This window comes from Argiope bruennichi, chromosome 3, assembly GCF_947563725.1.
Source record: "Argiope bruennichi chromosome 3, qqArgBrue1.1, whole genome shotgun sequence".
Lineage (NCBI taxonomy): Eukaryota > Metazoa > Arthropoda > Arachnida > Araneae > Araneidae > Argiope > Argiope bruennichi.
In genome coordinates this window covers 87,487,441-87,515,172 of record NC_079153.1, presented here as the reverse complement: position 1 = coordinate 87,515,172, position 27,732 = coordinate 87,487,441, and the positions used below count along the sequence as shown (strand labels likewise).

The following is a 27,732-nucleotide window of genomic DNA, read 5'->3' as shown; positions in this document are numbered from 1 at the left end:
TTTGATTAATTAATTTGGTTAATTAATAACTAATTAAGTCAAGACAGATGATTTTGTGTGAGATAAGAAACTGAAGCATCTAGGACTTTGTCTTTTTGAAGAAATAGTGAGAACTTATTGCAACCTACATAACTTTATTCAAAGATAGATGAATTTGGTGGGAAGCATACTTCCCACGGCCCTAGAAAGGGTTAATACAAGTTTTTTTATGGCAATTGTTTTTATACAGAAATGCTGGAAAGTAATACTATTAGCTTAATATATAGATTTTTGACAAACTTAGATATTGTTTTCAAAATTAAATAAATTAGGGATTATATTTATATATTTAAAAAGTTGAATATTTCTGTTTCACAGTGCAAGTACACGGAGCCATCCCTTTATCTGAATTTAGTTTGACTTCCATCTTAGATACTATTTGGGAGTGCCAGCCGAAATGGTCTACTTTTATCATAAATCTTTGATTATGATATCTTAGATGAATTAAAATTAGAACCCTTCATCTGCCGGTCCATCTCATTCTCAATTTCAGTTATTATATTTTCAGGCGGTGCAACTAAACAATCAGATCGATTGATTATAAATTCAATATAGTTATGCATCGATAATTAACCACCTCTTAATCGATTTCGGATAAATAATTTAAAACTTATACCTACCTAAGCGTGCATAGCATGCATAATAAGTTTGAACTAATTGCTATGCATTTCGTAGCAATATATTATGTCCCTTAATTAACTATAGAAGTTAGAAATATTTAAAACATTCTCTATGTTATTTTCTAGAAACAACTGTATTTCAAAATAAGAAGTTTGGTATTGATTCCCAATTACATAACTCCTTCCAATTCTAAGATCCATTTACTCATTACCCTTCAACCATTCTATTTATAGAGTAGTTACACTTCACTTCCGTGGTTAAACCGAACACATTTTATTGTTTCTTTTTTGCTTTGCCTAAGCAATTCATTATATTTCTAATCCCCTTAGAAATTTTTAATTGTCTTATATCAACCCTTAACCAGATTTTGTACTCTAAGTATTGTCGTTTTAAAATCCCTCATCTTTGATTTATTTCGAGATAATGTAAGGAATATACAAAAGAATATGGATTACTTTTATATATTTTACTGTATTTTAAATATTTTTTAAACTATATGCTTGAGATAATTCCAGTTTATACGCGCTCTAAAAATAATCTCATATTTATTTAAACTCAGGTTCCATTTTAACTTCTGAAGTGCGCAGATTTAATTTTTCCGCGAATAAATGCTATTTCAGCGATTTCCCTTCTTAAAATTATACAAATTCAAAAGGTATTCCTACTTTTTTTTCTTTTTCTTGCTTTCTGACCTCTTCAGATTGCGTCTCCTTTTGTTCATGGTTTTTGCTAAGAAATCTTAATAATGGTTAAAAAGTTTACTTTTTCAATTGCATAATGAAGATTATATGATATTTTAAAGAAAACTTCACACCTATTTCTCCTTAAATAAGAACATGTTTTACGCATATAGTAATTTATCAGTTCTTGATTCTTCAACTAAAAAAATTAACGAAAATTTTTTCATGTAATTTTACTACACAGTTTCCACACTCTTGATGTTTTTTAATATAATTAATTCAAAGGGAATTTTCTGATTCAAATTAAGCCAAATTTTAGCGAATTAAATTCAAATTTCTGTTTACTACTGATATGCCTATTGATGCTGATATTCAAATTTATATTCATTAATGATTATTTTCTCCATTTCCATAGATTCATGTTTTTTTGAATAACTAAATAAATTTTAATTTTAATCTGATTTTGCATTTTTTCAGTTGGTCTGTGGATGACAGAAACGATGCTTCAGTGCTCGCTAGCGATTGGGAAAACAGGCTTGTGTCGTTTGTCTCCATGCTGGAATTCATGTAAGATTTTAAATCATACACTCATTATTTCACTTTTTTAGTAAGGGATTTTAATTTCTATCTTCTTGTATTGTTGTCAACTTCTAAAATAGCTCGCTTTATCATTTTAGTTCTGCCCATGAAGACTGGCTGCCAGGTCTTTCTCAGTTGTTGCAACCTATTCCATTCCCGGATGAGTAAGTTTATAATTTTCTTAACTGTCATTGCATTTTTTCTTATTCTTTTTTCTTTAAAAATCATGATTTATTTTTCTCGCTTCTGCTTAAATTCTTTTGTAAAAGTGAAAGATGAATATCGTCTTATCAACTTCAAGGAAATTTTACTAACGGAATTAAAAATATTTATTATTGCATGTCATGACGATTTTATTTAATAAATTGAAACAAGCTATTGCTAATTCAATAATAAAATGTAAATGTATACTTACTGTAATAATGAGATTAAATTCTTAGAAATTCCATTTCATGAAATTTTATCTTTCATTTTTTTTTTTGGGGGGGGGAGTCTTTAATTTAATAATTGAGTGAACATCTGATTCTTTGGAGAGAAGAAAGAAAAATAATTGAATTGGAAGACTCAAAGGCTTTTATTCTTAATTAAATTTTATTTTTAAAATTCTGTCAAGTTATCTCTTTTGTTTTTTTACTATTTCATTTTTTTATTATTATTGTCTGATGCATCCAGCTTTGCTCGCGGTGAAAATAGTTTCATACCTTTTATGAACAAAAAATTTGACGTTTGTGATTTTTGCAAAAGCTTGACTAAAACATGTCTTATGCAAACATATCGAGAGGTAACTCATGGCTAAATAAATAAAATGATAAAAAAATCTTTTAACATTATTCATTTAATAGGAATGATAGCATTTGGTATTAAATTATTTTTTCTTTATATAGAAATATAATTTTTAAATACACTAACTCTTGGAATAGAATATTTTCTCTTATCAAATGCTAGCTTTCTCAATTTTCGAAATTATATGAAGTATGAAAAACTGAATTTTTCGCTACTGGTAACGAATATGATGGATTATTTTTTCAATATATGGAACAAATGCACAGTTTCATTTTCATACCAGGTATGGAAAAGGAAGAAAAACATATTTTAATTCGTTGTGAAAAATGGAAGTCTTTATTTTTCTCTTGTAAAATTTGAAAATTAAGAGTGTATTACTTGTAGAATTTTAATATCCTAATTCAAGTTGCAAGGAAATGCTAACAACTACTTTTATTTAAAGAAGAAAAAGAATTCATACATAGATTTGAAAATATTTATAATTTTAAGAAACACAATCATCTTGTCGGTTCCAGCGTCAAGATCCAATCATCATTTCTGGTGAAAATGAAACTATTACACTCATTAGTATTGGGTAGAAAATCACTGCTCATACTGTTTGCATATAATAAAAATTAACTATTTAATGAACTGTCATAAAATATTTCTTTAACTAAGAAATCTTTTCAATAATTTGGAATTTTAATAACGTACAACAAACTAATTTTCTTTCATTTTTTTTATAAATATAGCAATATCGTATTTTTTTGCTTATAAGTATTCATCAACTAATATATCAATGTAACATATTTATCTAACGGATGGTAAAGAATACCAAAATGAATTTCTGATGAAATTTTAATAAATAGTATTTTTTTATGTATGTAGCAATAGAAATTTAAAAAGCAGTGTCCATGTTTATGCATTGGTTTGAACCTGTGTGTTGCATTGCCAATATATATTAATAGCTAGTTCATGAAAGATTTTTGCGAAATTGAAATTTATTGACATATATATTTAATCGGGCATTCTCAAGGCTGATCAATAAAGAGTTTTCGACAAGGCAGACTAGGCAACTGCCTAGGATCGCTGAGCAGAATGGGTACGGAGGGGAAGATGCGTAACAATCAATTCAAACATGTCAATAGCGTAGTAGACAAATAAAAAAAATCATAAATATAAATTATGATAATCATAAAATGTGAGACTACATTATATTAAACATTGCTATTTATTTATAAAACATCGTAATATTTATTACTAATTGAAATGGATTTTTTTGTTTGAAATTTAATATTTATATCTTTAGTATCTTATTTCATTAGTATCAAGATTTCCGACGTAATTAAGTGGTTTTATTTGTACGTAAGGAATCAATAGCTAGTAGTTTATCAAGAATTTTATTACTTTAGTCATTTTTCCAATTAATACAGAATAAAAAAATGTTTATCAACCCTTTAAAGGGTCATTTTTTTCTAGTCATATTATGTTTAAATATTTTTAGGCTTGAAATTAGAATAAGAAAAGGGATTCATTTAGCTTATTAGATAAATTTAATTTGATTAATTAATTAATTTGGTTCATTAATAATTAAATAACAAATCAAGACGCATCATTTTGTGTAAGATAAAGAACTAAAGCATTTAAGTTTCTGTCTTTCTAAAAAAATTTGTCAGAACTTATGCCAACCTACATAATTTCATACAAAGATTGATAAATTTCGCGGGAAGCATTCTTCCCACGGCCCTAAAAAGAGTTAATACATAGTTATTAAAATAAAGAAAAAGTAAGCTAAAATAAATCATTAACTTAAGTTAAAAATTTGCTGAAACTTGAAAAAAGAGCAGCTTAATCATGTGTTTAGGCTGGAATCGCAAAATGTCTAAATCTGCCATGAAATAAGTCCAAATAGTTTAAAATACACATTAATAATTTAAGTAAAACGCTTAATTAAACTTGACGTCAATTTATAAATTCAAACATTGGCTAAAGATAAAGATCGGAAAATCAATTTCTCATAATAAATATTTTGCAATTTTCTCATATTGTGTCAATGATTTATTATTGGTGAATTTTTATACGATGTAAATTTTATTTCATTAATTTTAAATATCATTAAACTTGTGTGTATTTGCTTGTGTAAGTATGTATTGATAAGTATATGATGATGTATATGTATTGTTGTTAGTAAGAATTCTTCTTTGGCCAAATGAGCTGCCTCTCGATATCAGATCTCTATATAAATCAACAGGGAACTACATTGTTGACTGAGAAAACATTTCGAAAGGGAAAATCGATCGGTCTTTTAATTCAAAATATTTTGATAACGTACTTTAATGGAAAGTCTCAACGTCTTCTCGCGTGAAATTCGATACCATTGAATGACAGCTTTTCCGAACTTCGCCTTCAAATGTTTTCCTTTCTATGTTCAAGGCACTGACTTGCACTGATGACGTCGGAAGTAATTTCTGTCCGTTGCCAATGATAAAAAAAAATAATTCAAATATTCCCTCGTCGTTTCTCGGCTGTTTATTTTACCGACCGCGGATGCAGGCGTTTTAATCAGAAATCTGGAGCAATCGATATATGCAGGAGACGCCGTGTTTCCACCTCAACTGTCATTTCAATCAGATGTAAACAAAATATCCCATGAAAGGGTTTTTGCACGAGCTGGCAAAGAGATGAGATTTTAAAGCTGATGGCGAAAGATGTCAGTTCGACATTAGCTTCAAGTCAGTGGGATGTTTTTTGACACACTTTTGTCAAGCGTGAAAGCCAGTAATTTGATTTGGTTTCTTAGAAGAAGAGAGAAGTAATTAATTTCTTTTGAAGTTTATCAACATCATACTTACCGTGTTTGGTATTGTGCTGTATAAAATAGTATCGCCTTATCACACTTGACTGAATCGATCATTATTGTTTAGATTAAAAATATGCTGTTAATTTTCCGCCATTAATTTCTATTTTCTTTTGTTTATTCTGTCAAAGACGTGTTTTCTATTGCTATCACAACCGACCATTGACAGGTAGAAAAATGTATTGCTTTGTAAAATTATCGGATTAGAAGACATGATGTACAGTATGTCAGATTGTGAAAACAATCTCAAATTCGAACATTTAATGTAGAACATCATGCATGATTGTGATGTAGGCCTGATTCGTCTATTTTGTCATAGCTTGTCATTACGAAATTGACAAAAGTGAGCGTAAAGAACTTTGTCTGTGAAATGATAACTTAATAGAAAGGTACAAAATAATTTTTTGATGAATTGATTACCTTAAAGTTATTTTAATGAATATTTAATTGCTAAAATCAGTATTTTTAATATTTACCCCGAGAACATGAAGTTTTTCCCCCTCAAAGCCAGCCAAATTAATCTGTTTTGTTACGGCATGCATAAGTGCGCGTCATTAACCTTTCTCTAACGACCCTTTGGCGATACAAGTTTTGAGGCTCCGATTTCTCCTTACCAATTTCTTACCAAAAATTTCTTTTGATTTTAATTTTCTGTATAATGCAGATTTATGCAACATATTAGTACAATAGTACAGTAATTATGTAACGTTCTAATCCGTTATTATAATGCCACCTAGGTACTTTAGTGTGGAACTCAATGACACACACATAAGAAGTAGAGCTAAACCAATTTATTAACTCAACTCTGGACTCGGAACACAGTGACTGACACATCTTCTGCTTTTATACTAGCAGGGAAAGTTCCAGAATACTTTTCTGGAGACAGTAAGAAAAGTCCAGAACACTTGTCTGGTAAACTAAAGAAATGTCCAGAATCTTCGGGAACATGAAATAAAGAAAAACATAAAATCAAGGAATTAAATATTTACACAAACTGTGAATCGCATTGTCTCTAGCGGGATTTGAACTACAATCTTTTGATTATGAGATCAGTGCCATGATCATTCGGTCATGGAGAGTCGACTGCCTCTTTTCAATGCGACAATAACATGCTTTATAACATGTTTCCATTTATAAAACATGTAAAGCATTTTTTATAAATGAATGGATGTAAAGGTAAATAAATAAATAAAAGAGATGGGAAAGAAATCCTCTTTATGGTTGCCTTGGTACTTCATTATTCTGAAAAATTACAGTGGTGATGATTGTTAAGTTGATTAATGCTCTTTCTAAACAAAATAAATCTCATAGACAAGATTGACCAGGGAAATTTTTGAGGGAAAAAGAAATGAAAGTTTTCATCATAAATTTCCCACTGATGAAGTATATCAACTTGTGTGATATCATAATCATGTAATGCACATTACCGCTAGTGCTATTTAATAGCTCGTTATGCAGTACTATTATGTGGTATCTTTTTATTTTTACTTTCTTGTGTATGATGCAAAGAGAAAGTATTGATCCGATCCAAACAATCCGATCTTGAGATTTTGATGATTTGTCAGTTTGAATCTCTCTTCCCCTCCCCTGAATTCGAAAAACACATTTTTGGAATTATGTTTATTTATCTGTGAACATAATTACTCGAAAATACTTTGAGCTGAACGGATAAAATTTGATATGGGTTTATTTTTCCCTTATCAAATTTTGAACAAAATCCATGCTCAGAAAATTCGTCTGTCTTTCTATCTGAAAGCAAATGAATATAAAAACTAAAAAAATGAAAAGATGCTACATGAAAAAAAAAATTTGGTACACAATTTTAACATTAAAAGAGCAAATCCATATCAAAGATCCATAAAATCCATATCATCCATCCAAATCATAAAAGAACATATCCAATCACGTTTATCTTTTTAGTTAAATTCTAGGCCTGTATATTCGCGTATTTATAAACGCAATAACTCAAAAAACGCCAAAACTCAGATAAAATAAAATTTAGCGTGTGATCTTTTTTACTGAAATTATAATTCTTGTCAATCGGCCGCCAAAAATTCTGTTGACCAGAAGCTTGAATCAATCTTGTGTAGTAATATGAATATTTTCACTAATTTTTTTTTTATCTTGATAGTAAATGGTTTTTATATAGCGCAAAAATGAGCAGTATATATTTGGTTAGGAAAACATGCTAGACAATATAACTAGACAAATTTTTTAAAAAATCTTGCTTACTTTATATTTGTTATATTTTCGATGCCGTGTCGAGTTTTTTTGTATATTTTCATCGATGCTCGTGCTTTATGTATGAGGTAAAACTTCTTAAAAATTTGTAATATAAAAACATACTGTCAATTAATTAAAAGTGTGAAAATGTTTGTTGTGCGAAATTGAAACATCATCAAGTATAAATATAGATTGTCATGGAAAATCCTCTGGTTATACGTTGTAAAAAATCCGGTGCTTTGATACTGAAAAATAACATTTTATTTCATATTATTATACATATAGTTAAAATACAGCCAAAACGTATACTAAGCGCAAACGCCTTGTAGAAACTCAAAGCAAATAGAAAGTAGCAACAACACTCTGAGTGCTGTAGATAGCTTCACTTCAAAATCAACATTCCGAAAAGAGAAAACCTCTCGTATGAGCACTTTGCATTAAGTATGGAATTTTCTAAAAACATCTTCAGATCTTGGCTTCTAATGAGATAGCTCTGCATTTGTGTCATTTTCCCGAAACTTCATTTTTGTCTCTAAATTCGTTGCCAAGTCTGTAAGCGATTGAAAGTTTGTCGCCAAAGTGACCTAACATTCATTAAAAATATCTGTAAATCTCACTTTTCAATCGTGAAATAAGCGTTGCAGGAAAGCAATATTACACATTCATAACAATGCAATCGAACGAATTGATATCGAATTTTAAAATTTAAATTGTGGGAAAAAATCGATGCATTCAAATTTTGAAATACAAGATCGCTTTTTGCATATTTTTTTCATTTTCAAATGTAAATTCCCAATCTTTTTCTGCATATTCAAATTTCCGTAATAAATATCCTAACCGGGCCATACTTTTGTATCATTTTTAGCCAGTGCTACTTCTCCGCTCTTGTCGATTTTTAAGAATTTTAATCATTCTTATTTACCCCAATGCTTACAAAAGTTTATTACAATTTTTTTAAATTACGGTTTTCCAAAATTGTTTTTCATTATTTTTTATCCACATCTTTATTTTTCGCGTCGCTTTGAGTATCTTTTATAATAGCAGAACCTTTCTTTCACATTTCAGAATTTCTATTTAGAGATCATGGTCATTATTAAAAACATTTCTGAATTTAACTATAATTTTAAATTAGGAAAGGGAATCGTGGAGCGAAATCATAATATAATTTATGACACCCTAAAATGTTACGCACATCACTACAGATTTCCAGAAGACATGGAAAAGTTTCCTAGTCCAATTGGAATTGAAAAAAAAATGCTTTAATTTAAAATTGTATTTTATTTTGTTTTCAAACGCGATTTGATTCTACTTAAAAAGTCATTAAATCTAATGTACACAGCTTACAACAAATATTTTTTTACACTTCACGTTCGTTTTCTTAAACTGCTCTGAAATCCTGCACGTGGCTTTAGTGATTTTATATTTTAGTAGTTCTTATGCTTTTGTTTTTGAAGCTTATCTTAATTCTTCTTTTATTCTATAAAACTAGATTGCCTTTGTTCTTTTATTTTATTATATAAAGCTAATGTTATTCTTTTTTTCTTTCAGTGCCCTGGCTGATTCTCTATTCACAAAGTAAGACTTTATCTTTTGATCCTCTTAACGTATTTTGTTTAGTTTGGAGAAAAAGAAACGTATTTTCCAGTAATTGGCTATATTTTCACTGAATAATGAAGGATTTTTTTTTAAATATAGTGTTGTCGGTTTATTTTTCTTAAAGATTTTTAAATGAGCTATTTTTGAAAAATAGTGAAAAAAATTTTAAGAGCTTTAAAATTTAATGCTGCTAATTGTTTTTTAATGAAAAGAAAATCATTATATCGCTTGTGTTCAACGAGGAGCAAATTAAAGCCTATTCATGATTGATTTTGCAAAAAAAGTAATTTAGAAGAACTTAAGTAATATGGATTTATAAAGGATGGTATTTTTTATATTATTCAGTAGCATTTTTATTGTATTAACTATACAATATTTCGCTTGTTGTGTTTGAGAACTTTAAAGTATATTGAAGCTAATCAAGATGAACTAAATTAGATTGATCTCCACCATCCTATTCACTGGTTCGATTTTGCCAATTATTATTTTACATGAAAACTCATGGCTGTAAAATACGTTATCAATTTTCACCTGTATTTTCCACAGACAATTTATTTCGCCGCTCGGCCAACATAGCTAAATAATATAAATTATCTGTTTTTACCGTGCAGTTAATTTAAAATATATTTTTTGGTTCCAATGAGATGTTTTTCACCAAGGTTAGGTAACATAACAAAATGAATGCAATTAATGTTTTTGACGAACAGCTTGTTCTCGAAGGTAACTTGTCGCAATATTAAATAAAATTGTAATTGAAAAAAGAATTTAAAATGCTAATTATATTTCCCCCCAAAAGATCTTAATTTCGATTGATGTTAAAAAAATTAATGAAAATAAAAAAAAATATATAAATAAAAAAGTGAACGATAAATGGGGGTGACAAAGTTATAAGCTATAAATATGAAATTTTTTTGCCCTTTCAAAAAAAAAAAAAAAACCACTACGAGATTAAATAAAATCCTGGCAATTCATTTTGTGAGGAAAGTAAGGAGGGGGATGTGAGAATTAAAAGTAGGAAACCGATTATCTTAGTATCAATAGCATTAAAAACTTTACGAGTTGGAAATATGGGGGAAGGAAAGAAATGTCTCTCTTCGCTTCTTTAAGCTAGAAGGATGAAATTTGGTATATGGTCTTTAAAAAAATTTGTATATAATTATCAAATTTTGAACGAAATCCATTCAATCCTTTGTACCCCCCCCCCTCATATTTATCGTTTTTGTTATCAGAGTGAGTGACAAAATAACTACAAAACTTAAAAAGTTAGATAGATAAACTTTGGTATACAAGTTTGGTATCTAAAATGTAGATCCATATCAAATTTGAACCAAAACCTTGAAAGAGTCGACTGTCTGTTTCGTATGCATGCAAATGGGATAATTTGATGTATTTTTTATAATATATGAATTTTTTATGTAATTTTATTTATGGAAAAAAGATGGCCAAAATGCTTATTCGATTTCATTTGGTTAAAAGGGGAAGGTGCAAAATATATATTCAATTTTCTTGTTCTTTTACGAAACATAAACTCTCGTATGTGAGAATTTGAATGTAAAAATCCAAGTACTAGTGGTGTTCTCTTCCTGGTCCAAGTCTCTAATTTTATACCGGCGGGGAGTGAATAATACTTCACAGTTTCCCAGTCATTTCAGAACTGCAGTTATGTAAAATATTTGCAATATCTACATAGTATGCACATAAGTGACATTTTAAGTATTAAACACTTGAAATTTCCCATTCTAGAAACTTGAAGCCTGTGCTAGAACGAATCTGCAAAGACGAGAGATGCGATGTCCATCTCATGGTCATGGGCGTTCGAGACGAAAAAGAAGGTTGGTTGCACCTCTACTGCCCTGGAGGAATTGCTTGCGACGATGAAGGCGAACTATGGAGTACGATGGTAAGATATTTGTAGTTGGATATTACAATACTAACCTAGTTAACCCTTTAAAGGGTCATTTTTTTCTAGTCATATTATGTTAAAATATTTTTAAGCTTGAAATTAGAATAAGAAAAGGGATTCATTTAGCTTATTAGATAAATTTAATCTAATTAATTAATTAGGTTAATTGATAATTAAGTAACAAATCAAGGCACATTATTTTCTGTAAGATAAAGAACTGAAGTCTCTTAGTTTCTGTCTTTCTAAAAAAATTTGTCAGAACTGATGCCAACCTACATAAATTCATACAAAGATTGATAAATTTGGTGGGAAGCATACTTCCCACGGCCCTAGAAAGGGTTAACCGTACTAGAGAGCCGTTCGGATAAAGACTTTTTCGGCTAAGTCATAAACATCTATTACGGTTTTGTATCTAATTCCAGGATATCATTCTGAAATATTTTGAGTTTAAAACGTATTTAAAACCTTCTTTGTTGATTATACTTATGTCCTGTATCAGAATAAAAATTACATTTTTAAGATTGCGTTAGTCATATCATTGGTTATATCATCATAATATATCATTAATATATTATATTTAATGATATTTATAGCATCTTAATTGCTGATTTTTTTAAAAATCCCATCAAAATAATATTAGGCATGATCTTGATAAAATGCGATATTCATTTTTTTTTATTTTATAAATCTTAGCATTAAAATTGTGATCGTAATTTTGATTTTTCCAGATGGTATTAAGAATGTAGAATCTAAAGTGAATAATCCTTTCTCAAATATGTAGATTTTTCAAAGCAGTAACTGAAAATTAGTAATTGTTCTTATTTCAGTCCCATACTTACCTTTTTACATATTTTAATAATATTTATTAGTTTTTGAAATGCAACAGGATCAATTAAAATTATTAAATTTAGTAGTTTCATTTATGAAAAAATTTAATAAATTTAAACTTGTTACTATAGTAACATTTTCTTTAGGTGATAAATTGTTAAGTAACAAATTAATGAAATCATTTTTCATTTGAAACAAGACTGATAAAAATAAATTTTTGAAAAATTATCAACAGGTAGCCTGTATACTCTTATACAGGTCAACCCTACAGTTACCTGTATACCGTATCTTGTTGCTGTTTATAAGAAATATGATTTTTTTTTCTGTTGTATATTATGAATAATTTTGCTTTGATCGCTTCTTAACTGCCAATTACTTTCACCCAGCTAAAGCATCTGCTGGAGTGCTGCTGCCGACGCAAGAAGTTCCTGGAGAATCTCACAAAGAGCATCGGACCCTGCATGCTGAGGGCCCTTCGAGGTGATGCTACCCTTCAATCTGTTCTGTGTTCCATGCTTGAGTTGGAGGTGATCGACAACAAGGATCTTCAAGTGCAGATGATAACAACTCTGCAAAGCACACCCTCTGGGAAGCAGCTATATGCCTCTCTTTGCCAGAGGCAGCAGCATCTACGAGAACTGGTGAGAAAAGAGATTATTCTGCTTTTTGTAAAGAAATTGAGTATTTATTTTAAGGCATGATGTGTAACTTAATAATTTTTTTTCTTCATAGCAACAAAAAGGTGGACCTAGGAAATTAACTTTACCATCAAGATCGACAGTAAGTAACATTGCTTTCTCTTTTTATAAGAATAAGTGCATCTACTGTAGATGATTATTATTAAAGTAACTTCAAGTATTGCTGCTCGAATTTTCTTTTTTTGTTATTAAAAAGAACTACTCGCCATAATTATACTAGCTGTACTTATTGAGTTATCTATGTTTCCAAAGTAAATAGAACTATTCATTTCTTAAAGAAAGCCATTCAGTCTACATATTTATATGGCGTATATGTTTATTTGCAATTATATTTTGAAGCGAAGAAATATATAGAGAGTTCAGTTGAATCGTGACCTCGTAGCTAATTTGTAAACCGTAGAAAAGGTATATACTTCCAATTCGAAAACTGCTATAAATAACGTTGAGTTATATTTATGTTGCGAGTCATTAAATGAATAAAATAGTGAAAAAATTACAGAATTTCTAAATTTTTACAAATTTCTCAAGCTGTATTAATTGTATTAGCAAGACATTCCTAAAAAACTTACAAGTTAAAACGTGTCACTTTTCTTTGATTAAAACTGACCGACTGAATATCGCTCGCTGTTTTAGACAATTGAAATGGCCGCTTTAAAGGAGATATGACTATCATTTTGTGACGTTTCCTCTTGGTCATCTTTGATTAACTTAGAATGCTGAAACCCAAAGCTCTAATGACAAATCTCTCTGCCAGTCATATTTTAAACAACGTCAGTGTGTCAAAAATATTTTATTAAAATTGACTACACGAACAGGGTACTGTGCAAAAACTAAGATTTCATACTTTTACTCGCAGTTTATTTATTGGCGCCAGGTAACCTGAAAAATTCATGTCATTGCATTTTTATTTTTATTTTTCCCAACTAGAAGTGTATGCCTATCACGAACGCTTTTGAAGTTTGCAAGCAAAATATAACTCTTCCACAGTTTTGCATATTTTTTTTAAAGAATATTTTTCAAAGGCAGAGAAATGTTGAAATCAATTTTTCTTTATTTGTGATAGATGCTTTTCGGAAAATTTAAGAAACTTTTCTGATTACTTTATGATGAATTTTTAATGTATTGTCTTGGGTTTTGTATCACAAATTTTTCTTGCCTTGGAATGTATTTACAGAAAATCATTATTTTCCCCCCCCCCTCTTTTTATCTTTAGGACAGCGATGTGGCTAAGCTCCTGAGCTGCGGGTCTTTCGGCAACTTGGAGTGCTTGTCCCTGGCCTTCACGCAAGTGACCAGTTCCTGTGCGGAGCAGTTGATCAAGTTGCCCTCTTTGCGCTACCTCAATCTGTGGTCCACGCAGGTAATTCATTATCCGTTTGCCATCCTTTACAGTGCTGTATCCAACATCGCGTGGGTTTTGGAAGACCGATCTATTTCAGTGTTGAGGGGTATGGTTTGCAGACCTGTATATTTAGTTTTTGAAAATGAGATCCATTAAGTATGTGATTGCCATCTCTTTTTCTTTTATGTAAAGGCAAGCCATTAAAAAAGGTAGGTCTTTTCGGAGCATCTGCATAAAACTAAATTTCCTAAACAGATCATGGAAGGAATGGAAAAAATGTATTCTGAAAAAAAAAAGATCAAAGTCACTAATAGTTTCTTCCGTCGTTAATTACAATGAACACACAGAAAATACATTAAGCAAAATTTCATTGAAGCTGAATTGATAAAAATTGAAAACATAGAAATTATAAACATATGTTCTCATTGAGGAAGACAACTGGAAAAAAGCAGCAGGATTACTTATCCTTAGACTATATTTCATAATCTTAAAACTCTATATTTAAAATAACTGAACTAAATAATGAGTTCCTACCCATAATTACGATTTCGAAAATTATTTCACATGAAAGGTCCTGACTCCTAGACACATCATTAATTGCCTGCCTCCCCAGTACCCTCCATTTTCGAGAGAAGTTTCAAAAATATAATTTCTTGATTGCTTGTTTTTAGGGGAAAGGCTACGACAAAGCTTCCCAGCCACAATTACTGTACCCATTTCGAAAATTTTTATTTCAAATTAAAGTTCATAGAACTTAGATGCATTAATCGCCCATCTTTCCCATCTTAAAATTTTGCGAGAGATCAGGAAATAAAACTTTGACGAGGTCCCAAGTACTAATATTTGAACCGATTTCCCATTTTATAGACATTCTAACCAATCAGAATGCTCTGTTCGTATTTCAAGTTCAATTAAAATGGTTTTTGTTTGTTGTGTTAAGTTTAAATTCATCGATCTTATCTAACATTAGCTATTAAATTAATACATTTATATTACTAAAGAACAGCTAGTCATTAATAAAAGTGCCTGCGTACTATTAACAGCATGCCATTGGCGAAATACGCCCATCAGAGTGTGTCTTTGACAATTAATCGCTGGAATGCGAGCATTTCACAACACCAAAACATCAAATGTATATTTTGGACTCAGTTTTTTCTGATCGACTAAACCAAAATGCGACACAGAATTACAGTTTTAGTCAAAACCACGTGCCAGATTTCACATGTTAAATGCCATATTCTTTTAAAATAATGCGTTTTCAGGCTTGTGCAAGTACAGTAAGTAACATATAATCAAACCCTTTAAAGGTTTTGATTCCTAGTTTGATAAATATCCACAATTTAGATATTAAATCTCTCTACCAAATACTATCCATTTAGCTCTTTCCATTTATCTTCCATTAGCCATAGTTATTTCCATTTTCCCTAAAGCCTTGTGACAAATCCAAAAACGAAATTGGGATCTTCATAGATATTGGTTTCATTACCTCCCGAATAAAATTTTTTTAATTAAAAACAATTTTAAGCAAAACCGTAAAAAAATGATTGCAACACTTTTTATATCGGAATTTGATTGTTCAAATACAAAATTTCCCATAGCTGTTGGATCTTGAATATATATATGTAGCTGCAAAGAAATTAGGCTACGCTAATCTGCAAACAAATTTAAAAGCATTAAAAATTCTGCTAATAATATTATTCTGAAATTTAAACGATACTTTATTTTAATTGAAATAGATTTGTAAAAGTAGATATTTAAATTAGTTTGAAAATAAACGAGAAAACCCTGGGGGCACAGCAAAGTTGCAGGGTCCTTAGGCTGTTGCCTGCTTTGCCTAATTTGTTAATCCGGTCTGAAATGTTGGTTACTGTTATAGATATATAATTCAATCAGCTGATCGATTTTAGTATATTGAATCGACATCATAATAGTCTGAATATATTCAGACTATATATGATAAGCTATTTTACTATACCAATCCATTATTAGTATAATCTTCGAAATGTGCCTGGCAAGATAGAAAACAGAACTTCTGCTTTTACAGGAACGAATTCATTTGTTTCTGGCGTTACTTTCTTATATCAGAAGAAGAATAAAAGTCTGTTCTCTTCAGTTCATTTTTATTCTTAAAATTTGTATTGCATCATATTTTAAAATAGGAAATATTGGAAATAGTAGGAGAAATTCCGTAACCCGTAGTTTTGAATTCGCATTGCTCAAGGTATTAGTATAATTTTACTGCTGTTTGTTTTTCCATGTCTTTCATTCGAAAGGTGATTAAGTGAAGTTCTCAAGAAACTCTGCCCTTTGGCTTCTGTTCCGCCTGCTGGTGCCAATTTTAAGCGTATTTGTTTCGGAAGTTTCACTTGTTGAATGATACCTGCCTGAAGACCTGAAGACACTGAAGACACTGCAAACAAGGCTAATTGCTTAGCGCGTTTTTTAATAGAAAAGAGCCACTTCTAAAAAAATAGTTCCTTGAAAGTTTTGAGTGATTTCTGGCAGAGATTAATCGGACGTCTATTTATTTTGTTTGCTACGCAGTTTACCTGTCTGAAATGAAGGTCTCAAAGGATGCTCAACAGATCGAATAAATCTTTCAAACCATTTTTTGGAATTAAATGTAGAACGAAAGATTAGGAAACATCATTTTCCAAACGGATTGTTGATTTTATTTTCCTTTCCTAGAACCTTTGACTAATAGAAGTATTTTTATACTTCTCTTATCGCGTGCAGTTGCAAAAATTATTTTTTGAAAAGCTTGAGTAACAAGGTTTTGTGACAAAATTGTTATTATTGATTTTAGGGATTCTTATTTTTCATTTCGAAAAAAATCACGCTTTAACACATCAATAAACTAACAATGTCGTATTTTTATCTATTAATTAAAATGAATATTATATGTATTATTTTATATTTATTGAGTATGGATTTCAGGAATTGTTCTTTTCATATCGGAAAATCATTCATTAACACATTAAAGAACAGTTTGTGGGTAGAACTAGCAGTCATATTTTCATCTGGGTTAAAATGGATATTATATATATTGTTTCTTTATTCTGTTAAGTATGGATTTCAAGAATTGTTATTTTTCATATCGAAAAACACGCTTTTACATATTAACGAACAGTTTTAAAATATGAGTAGAACTAGCAATACCATATTTTTATCTTCTCGGTTTAATTGATTTTACTTCCGAAATATTTATAGAGCAGTATCCTAGTAGGTATGTAACTAAAAAAAAAGACGCAGTCTTGTATTTTTTTTATTATTTTTTATTGACCGATGTAGCCGTTATTTGTATTTATGGATGGAATAAATGTCTGACTGCTATAACCGTACTGTCCGTGAATGTGTTTAGGTATATTTTACTATATTAAAAACCGAATTAAAAAAATATTTTTGAAAAATCCTCGAAAATAAAATTGGCATAACTTTAAAACTAAATTTCTGGATTTTAAAGTGTTGCCAAAGTAATTTGAGTAATATTATGCTGCACAGTAATTAAAGAAAAAATGTTGTTGAAAAATCTTGTAGAGCAATGCATTTTGTGCATAATAGTTACAAGTCACATATAAAAGAAAAAAATGCCTGCCTAAAGACAGTAGCATATTAATTTTTAAAAGAAACATTTTTTTTTGTTAGTCACTGACATCATTTAAATTGATTTGAGACTGTTGGAAATTTTAAAATGGTAACAGAATCGTAGATTCCTCTGAATTATTATCTTTCTTTTTGGAAAAAGTAAGCGGGAGAGAAAGAAAGAATAAGCACGTGGGGAATGGTTGAATTCTATTATATACAAAATCTATTATTGATATTTAAATTAACAACCTCCATTACAAATCGATGCAAAGGACAGAAAATAATTAACGGGAGAAAAATATAACTCATTTGTAACCTTAATGAGCCAAAAGAAACAATTACTCATTTGATTTTGAGAATTTTTTTGGAGGGAAAAAAATAATAAGAAGCCTTAAAATCATTATGTGGGAGGATGCTGAAAATATTTCAGCGCAAGAGAATTAAAAAAAAAAATAAGAAGAAAAATTTTAATAGAAAAGCTACTTATGCCGCACTTTTTTTGAGCTCATTAACTTGATTTATAATCAATATCTTAAGAAGGTTTCTCAACAATGGTAATGAGCGTTTTCAGCTTTTCTGGGGGGTTTTCCCCCCTTCCTTCGTCCAGTTACAGTAACTAATTCAAAAGCATGTCATTAGACCATATGGCTAAATTCAAAGTAAGATTTTATTCCTTAAAGAACTTTTTTATGGCATTTATCAAACGATAACTTTTAAATGATGTTCAGTAAGTTAAATGAATCTTTTAAATTGCTATAAAATGGGAGGTTTTTTTCGGGTGTATAATTCCTTCTTGTATCGAAGCATTTATATCTCGTTATTTTGTTGATTTTATTGTTAACTAGCCGCCTTTGGTCAGAAGTAATGATCTCTTAAAATCTTCCGATTAAATATTGATGCACTTTGATCTCTTTCTTCAGCAAAATATTTTTAAGCCATAAATTTCAATTATTATAACATATTATTAGAGAAATATTATGATGTTTTAACTCATTTTTTATATATCTCTCTAATTCGCTGTCAGCTGCCATAAAATTTGAAATAGGAAAGATAAAATTTCAATAAATACGAAAGCTTTCTTACTGAAACCAAACATATTTTTTAAAAAAATATGATTACAGAAAATCGAATCCTTCAGCATTGTAATATTATGTGTATTAGAATGTAATATAAAACGGAATATTTTTTAAAAATTATTCATACACTGTTTCAAAGAATTGAATTTAAAATTGACGGATTCATTATAAAATTCAATTTTACCACCACAAAGAATTAATTGCGGTATATATCTATATATATTTTGAAAACAATTATGAGGTTTAAATTTAATACAATGCTTCGATCATACTCAGTAACATTATCTTGACATTCTAACGATTCAATCTTCTGTTATCCTGCCTAACCGAGTTACAAAGTCGTGTACGTTTAAATATCATTATTTTTTGACAATTAACAATTTCATAATTTTAGGCTCATTATTGGGTTAACTCCAGAAGTTGATCGGCGCTGTATCTAACCAAACGGATGGTGAATGGAGTAGTCTAAAATTGCGCGGTTTTATGAAATAACGATATTCAAATTTTCATAACTCACTCAGTTTTAGTTGTAGTAGAGAACTTTTTGTTTATTTAAAGAATATTTTATTAAAAGCAGCTTATAGGACCGAGATCTGTATATATGAAAAAGTGTTTCACCAGACTGCATTAATTGACTCCAACTGCAAAAAAATATTATTCTTTACTTGGATTAGTTTTCCTATTGTATATGCCTAATGCTAATTATTCAACAATTAAGTGGGATTCTCTTGCTCTCTCTTTCTCTCTCATATATTTATCGAAGATCGAGAGATTTATCGAATTTTTAATATATTTTTAGTAGTTCATATAACTTACCTCCCGTTTCTTTTGCACTTATCTTTCAGAAAAATATGTTTCGTATTTATATATTAAAAATGACACTTCTCTCTGTTTAGCTTGTATTTAAAAATTGCCTTAGTCTTTTGATTTGTATTTTTATCCGCGTGATGCGTGTTCATCCCCCCATTTAGTTGTCCAGAGTCAAAATTTTATGGTAGATTTTTATATTATGTTACCGAAAAATTATATAATGCGATGATATTTTTATTAAAATGTCTGAAAGTATAATTTTTGAAAGAGATGAAGACGTGTGGTTTGAAAGCACTTGAAATAGAACTACCACAAATTTTTGTACACTTTGCAATATCGATTAATATTATTCTTTGCATTTTATATTTTTTATAATTTTATTTTTTCTTTATAATTTCCGGTGAATTTGTTCATTATTTTTATATTTATTGATTTTTGTCTCAATAGTTTGGAGACGGAGGCCTGCTATTAATCTCTGAGCACCTACCCAAACTACAAACACTCAATCTGTGCGAAACGCCAGTCAGCGATAAAGGCCTGCAATGCCTCGCTAGTAAGTACACATTGATACTCAAAAATTATTTTTCTTGAAACTTTTATTTGGTTTTATTCTTAAATTTACAAAAATTAATCGTTAATAGAGTTCTTCTGTAAACAAGTTTAATATTTTGAAACTTTATATATATATATATTCGTAACGTTTTTGACAATGAACATATTTTTTTCCATAAAATTATTAATTATTATTATTTCTATAATTTTAGCTCTTTTATTCTGTATTGCTTGAAAATCGGTTGATTTTGTTAGTCTTATATTTGATAGAAATTTTTTATTTTGAGTTTTTAAATGCTGATTTTCATCTCTCTTTTAGGCATGAAAAGTCTGAGGAAACTTAACTTAAACAGCACCAGTTTAACAGCCCAAACCTTCGAAAAGCTGAAGGTAATATGCAAATTCCTTATTTTACATTATAAAAATATTTATTTGCAACTGCCAAAATAATGCTCGAATGAAGAAAGGTAGAGTTGTGGAAGAAATGTCTTTGTACATTTAAATGATCGTAAACAATTATTTGAGATTGGAAACTGTTCTTATAGTGAAAAATCGGAAAAGTTCTTGATTTTGTTTCAAAAATTAAAGAGGTGGAAGAAATTAATTTCTGACCTAGAACATCGCCTATCTAACGCATGCACCGATTGCTTAATCAGAAGCCCTGAAATGCATAACGACTGATAACAGATCACTTCCGTAACTATATTTCTATCTCTACTACTAATAATAATAACTTGCGTGTGTTGTTCCTCTATGGGCCAGAACATTTTGCCTAGAATGACTAAATAAATTGATACATGCATATTTTGACAGATAAAAATGTTCATCTCGATGGATTTTTTAAAAATTTTTTAACTAAACATTAAACAATATATATATATATATATATATATATATATATATATATATATATATATATATATATATATATATATATATATATATAATATTCCATCATGACTCCCTAAAATAGTACAGCAGAAAAATAATTTTTACATCATTTTAAAATTCAAAATATTATCATTCCAATTATTCTAATTTAATATTCCGGCAGATTTTTAGTAAATTTTCGCAATTTTTAAAAATATTTTTTGCTCAATATCCAACAATAGATTACATTGTTGTCTTGTAATTCAAGCCATTTTCGTTGTTTTCTCAAATATTTGATCGCATGATTTTCTTACATTTTTGAAAATTAAAGAAATATCATTCTATTTAATATCTGTTTAATTTCAAGGTGAATTTAAAAAAATGAAGTTAAAATACCGCAAATTCAGAAGACAAATGGACCGGACAGTTGTGTTTTTAATAGCTCTATGATGTCATGGTATTGATCTTCATTAATATATCCTCACTATGCACAATGAACAGAGCCTATGTAAAACAATTGAAATAATACCGTCAGAATGTCTGACAATTTGGCTGAATCGTAGAAATGATTTAATTGAAATTAAATTTTATCATTATCCCCGGCAAATCAGCTGATCGCCAAAGTTGGTTGGCAAGTCAGCTGATCGCCAAAGTTAGCTAATCGGAAATTTAGTGATTTTGTTTCAAAATCACTCTTTCACTTATTTCGTGATAGGAAATAAGTGAACATTCACAACAACATTGACAACAAATTCTTCATGGGATTTTAATTTAATTAGTTGTAAGAATAGTGCTAATTCGAAGTTTTCAGTTCGCCATTAACTGAACAAAATATCTTAAATTTAAGTAAGAATATAAACTTGGTTAAAATTTAAATTTGGATAAATTCTTTCTACTCTAATTCAATTCAAACATGCATGGATGCGAAAAAAGGAGGATTATATTGTATTGTACTGTTCTTGCATTCAATGTATAGATAAACATTGTTTATACATGTATACAGTATACATGTATATATATACATACAGTATACATGTATACAGATATACATGTATATATATACATACAGTATACATGTATAGATATACATTTGCCATATCAATTCATTAAAAAAAAAGCCATCTTTATTTTCATCAATTCAATTTAAATAAGGCGTAAATAGGTCACTTTTACGGCCCACATTTTTGAAAATAATTTTTTTTTTTCACTATCTATTACAGTTTTTAGAATCAAGTCTGTAACTTCTAAACTTTCCGAATGAGAACGTTGTGATCAGTTTTATATTATAGCGTTTGACCACTTTAAGATTACTTCCACAAATGTAGTTTTTTTTTCATTTGATTTATAAATTGGTTGTATAAATATATATAAATTGAATGTTTAAATATATACGAACTGCTATTTTTTCTAACAAGCTTTTCTAAGATTCAGTACTCTCTCTTTCAGCAAAGTTTACCAGCTTTACAAGAATGTGATATTCGTTACACTGACGCCTGGTAATGTGCTTCTATCAAAACTGGGAGCATTCATGCGAAATCAGTCATTTGTAATTTTACAGCTTTTTGTTTACCTGATAAAAAAAAGTCAGGGATTTTCATTTTCATTTTCATTGTTCACAACTAAATGACGAGCTGAAAAAATAACCGCATTTGCTCTTTAAATTAGTGTATTCCATTAGATCAGTATCTCTATGTGTGAAACATGTTCTGCAAAAACAAAAGCATTAGTGTACATCGTAGAGTGAAAAGTGGAATGTAGAGGTGCATTTATTTAAATCTGGAGGATTTTTTTTAGGTAAAAAATATGATGTAATTTTTTTTTTACTTTGCACATTTTTTTTCGTGGCGAAACCAGTAGTATGAATAAAATAATGCACGAAATTAATTTTCGTTTCAAATCCATAGTTTATTTCAGTTATGATTAAACTCTAAAAATATTTTTTTAAATTAATTTTTGCTTCGAATAGACTTTCTTACTGTCAATTCAAACGTTGTTGGAAAAGAATCAATGTTTCTTGCAAATAATGTACTTTGAAGAAAAGTTTTGCAAATGTTGATATTCATTATAAATGTTAACCGAATAATAACGTGTTTTCTAATTTATATTTTTATTGTTTAATAATTTTTTGATGTTACTATTCCTGGTTTTTAATTTAAGCTAATTTGTCTTTACAATATGCATTAACTGTAATAATGTGTAATGATATGCATTAACTGTAATAATGTGTAATAATATGCATTAACTGTAATAATGTGTAATGATATGCATTAACTGTAATAATGTGTAATGATATGCATTAACTGTAATAATGTGTAATGATATGCATTAACTGTAATAATGTGTAATAATATGCATTAACTGTAATAATGTGTAATAATATGCATTAACTGTAATGTGTAATAATATGCATTAACTGTAATGTGTAATGATATGCATTAACTGTAATAATGTGTAATGATATGCATTAACTGTAATAATGTGTAATGATATGCATTAACTGTTATAATGTGTAATGATATGCATTAACTGTAATAATGTGTAATGAATATGCATTAACTGACTCTAATAATGTGTAATAATATGCATTAACTGACTCTAATAATGTGTAATAATATGCATTAACTGTAATAATGTGATTGTAGTGGCTTTATGAGGGCAAGGGCACCCTGTGCCTGATATGTTTTCATCCCAATGTTATTAAAATTTTTGTAATTGTAAGTGGCATTCAAGTTATTTTGTGTTTAACCTTTAGAACATATAAATAACTGATGCTTTATATCTGTGGCACTCCTTGGACTGCCTACTGGGGCATGTATACCCTTTGTTTACCCTTGCCACTACATAATTAGTTAATTTAATTATATATCGTAAATCATTTTTCTCAGATAATTTCATCATTTGCATCTTTTATTTTTTATTTAAATTTTCAATTGAATAAACAATTTATAGTTAAAAATTTGTTTTGAATCATTGTCAAATTTTATAAATTTGTTCTCCTTATTAGTCAGAAATGTATTCAGTTTTAATTTGTAAATGAATGTTAGTAGTGACTTAGTGATTGTATAGTTATAACTGTTGTCATTGTATGCATTAATAATTTGCATACAGTTTTTGCATATCACAAAATTATGTGAACAAAGCTTACATCAAATTGTGATTCAAATCGATGTGATCTAGCTCTTAAAGGAGCTGGAGCTTAAGTACGATTAATATAGCATCAAAAAAAAAACTTGTAGTGAAAAAAATTTAATTTCTTCCCCTAATCTAGCTGTAATATATGTCATAATTGTTCCAATATGAGTTTCCCTTCAATTCCATTGTGAGTCATTATATGTAATTTGTCAAACAGCTTTTGGTGTTTTCAAATTAGCTTGGTTAGAATGATAAATATCTTTTTGTGTGATTTTTAAGGTAGTTTGTAGGTGTGAATTTGTGATACATAATTTAGTGTGACTTTTAAAGCATAGCTGTTTGTATTCACTTAACTTTTGTATGGTTTTTTGTAAGTGTTATTTAAAAAAATGCATCGCACGTTCAGTTTTTCAGTAGCAAAATGGCATTAGATGTTAGTGTTTATTTAATGCATAGATTAATTAGTAATCGTTCGAGTTAGAAATAAGTCACTTAATTGTAAAGTGAAAAATAGATTGTGCTGTTTCTTTTTTATTTATTTATTGACTACGAAGTAATATTTGTTTTATTTCGTGTTTATTTTATTTTTATTGTTTTGGAAAGAATTATTTTGCAGAAAATAAAAAAAAATTCGGTTATAGTTTCAGTTTTTCATTCGTTTGCTAATTATTTTTGTGATGAAATTAAGCAGTATTCGAATAACCACAAACCATAGTTGAAATAAAATTTATTTTTCTATTTTCTACTGATTTTTATTTAATGCATGACGAAACTTTGATTTATTTTGTACTTCATTATATTTTTAATTCCATTCGTAATATTTTGACAAACTTGCATTAAATCTACTGTGCTTTAGTGTCATTATTTAACTAGAATCCATCGTTGGGCTGCCATCTATCGTGCTTTGATGGTATTTTTTTTCCTGAAAAATATAGAGAATGTTCTCTAACAGGCATCCATTGTGGTGAAATTATTTATTTTTCTTACACCAACCAACTTATAAAAGAAATTCCATGATTTACAAAACGCTCTGAACCCGTTTCAAAAGCTAAGAACTTTCAATGGTGCTCATTTTGTATGGTTTTATCGTGATAATTGCAAACTCTTGCTAATGAAATACAAGATGTGTGCTAACTCAAATCTACTGTAGTGTTTTTCTTTTTAAATGTACTGTGTCATCTCAGAATTTGTCAACCCTTCATTGCTCTACCACGTTCCCCACCACTTAAAGCACTGTGATTGTTTTTTTTTTTTTTTTTTTTTTTTTTTTTTTTTGTTCACATTCTTGAACGCTTTTACATTGTATGTATTTGTTCAATGTTTTCGAATAAAAAAGTGGATTCAATAAATTTTTTTTTTCCTATTATACATTTTATGCATTATTTCAATTGTCTGCCTGGTACTTGAATTGTAAAAATTGTCACCATTAATTCTTGAAGATAGCTAGTGTTTGTTATACTAAACATATTCTACATGGCTTAATTTTATATATTGTATAATTTTAAACGAGCAATTCTTGTATGTATATAAATTTATTTCGTGTATCTCTGAAACGGCTATAACGATTTGGATCAACTTTTTATATTTAGGTAAGGTTTTGACACACACACACACACACACACAAAAAAAAAAAAATGTTTTCTTAGTAACGAACTATTTCTGTCTGCTCTCATTGTGGCAATGTCATATAGCGCCATCTGGTAAATGTTTGTGATACTTGCATTCTTGCCATAGGATAATAACTTACTGGTACCTCAAAATTTTGTGAGATGATTTATTTACATATGACATATACTATATGACATTATACGAATACGTTCGACACACATCCAATAACAACAATGCAATTATTATGTTAATCAATTTGAATAACTTGTTAAATTAAGTTTATTCAGGATTTTTTAATAGAATTTTATTTAAATGATCAGTTCATATGCAATAAGTAAGAGATTTGTATCTAAATATTTTCTCGGAAAAAACACAATTTTACAAAGAAAAAAAATTAACAAATGAAGCTCAGATTCCTTGGTACTATGCAAATAAATTGGATTTTCTTTTCATAATTTTTAGCGATAAAATTCTATTATTTTTAAATAATTGCATCAGAAGCATTCTGATGAAAGCACTGCTTTAAGAAAATAAGCAAAACGGTATTTTATGTAATCAGTAGTAATTGAAATACGCTATCATTATTATTATTTTTTCTCTTTGAAATTAATATTAATAACCTTAAAAAACCATTATTTAAATTTTTAATATTTAACCGCATAGAATTAATCCATACAATTGAAAATATTAATAATTATCTGAAATCTTTTAGAAACTTATATTAACATATATATTATATTTATTGTTTACTTAATCGAATAAATCATTTAATTAAAAATGCAATTAGTTTAAAAGTATTTTAAACTTTTATTTTATCTCGCATAAATGTTGACTTTATTCAAATACAATCATTGCACTTCTTGACCAAAGCAAAAACAAACTCCATAATAAGCGACAACTTGGCAGTATAAAAATAGTTAAATCATATTATTTTTCTGTTTCAACTTAACAGAATTCTACGAGGAACTGAAATGTCAGTATTTTATGAATTTATAATGCATGTACAATTTAAGTTTAATAGCATAAAGCTGTATCGAATTCCTAAAATTCATTAAACAAATATTACGTCAGTAGCTGATGGGGCCCTTGTCCATAAATGTTACGAATGCTGTAAACTGAATGTATTTTTGCTTCTTTTCAAGGATTTTGGCGATTTAATGTCGTTTTCCCAGAAAAGCCGGGAATCTCCCATGAGTGCATAAAAATCTTGTTGCAATCGCCGATCAGTTATTACTGTTGTGACGTCATTGAGTAAATGTGATCCGCGGTCATCGATGTTTTGACCGTGACAAAACTGTTGCAATTGTCTGAAAAATCGACTTGGATTCAAATCAATATACGATGTAGCATTTGGAAATTTTCCCTGCTCTTTGAAATAGCTGGTTTGAATTATCGTAGTTTCTTGAAGCGATTTAGATTGTTTTTTGTATTTATTAACTATAAATATATATAGATACTAATTGTAGATAAATTTCTTTTTGTGCCGTTTTTTAAATAAAACTCACCCAATTCACAAATCCATCTGAACTCTTAACAGTGCTAGTAAGATGATTATTTTTACAAAAGTAACTGCATTAATGGTCTGAAGAAATTATCGAACTATCAGGATAATAAAACTATTTCTTAAAGGAATTATTAAACGTAATATTAGAGATTATATCTGAAATCAATAATTCCGTATAATTAATATGTTCTCTAGCATTCGTCTGACTTGTGCTTGCTTGACTTAAATATTCATTTGTGTACCTATGGCGATACATTTTCCCACTATATAAGCATTTAAAATCGGAACCTTTTAAGTAAACAAAAAATTGAACCAAAAAAAGATTATCAAAAATTTGGATGTCAAAACAAAAGTCAACAATTTTTACTCGCCACTAAAACAATTATTTAAATTCGAAAGTTTTTTCTGTTTTGTTATTACATTAATTTTTTTAAAAAAAAGATAACGAAATTAGAATGTAGAACGCT

At 28.9% G+C, this 27,732-nt stretch overlaps 1 protein-coding gene across 1 annotated transcript in view; it reads left to right on the top strand.

The window, feature by feature from the left end:
- Window positions 1-25,488, top strand: part of LOC129963108 (C-Maf-inducing protein-like) — a 184,915-nt gene extending 159,427 nt beyond the window's left edge. The window contains exons 10-19 of the mRNA XM_056077182.1: window positions 1,818-1,907; window positions 2,018-2,083; window positions 9,310-9,336; window positions 11,101-11,257; window positions 12,475-12,729; window positions 12,821-12,868; window positions 14,000-14,146; window positions 20,047-20,152; window positions 20,471-20,541; window positions 22,468-25,488. Coding sequence (XP_055933157.1) covers window positions 1,818-1,907; window positions 2,018-2,083; window positions 9,310-9,336; window positions 11,101-11,257; window positions 12,475-12,729; window positions 12,821-12,868; window positions 14,000-14,146; window positions 20,047-20,152; window positions 20,471-20,541; window positions 22,468-22,521 — 1,021 coding nt within the window. The 3' untranslated portion in view covers window positions 22,522-25,488. The remainder of the gene's footprint in view (window positions 1-1,817; window positions 1,908-2,017; window positions 2,084-9,309; window positions 9,337-11,100; window positions 11,258-12,474; window positions 12,730-12,820; window positions 12,869-13,999; window positions 14,147-20,046; window positions 20,153-20,470; window positions 20,542-22,467) is intronic.
- Window positions 25,489-27,732: the final 2,244 nt, after the last annotated feature.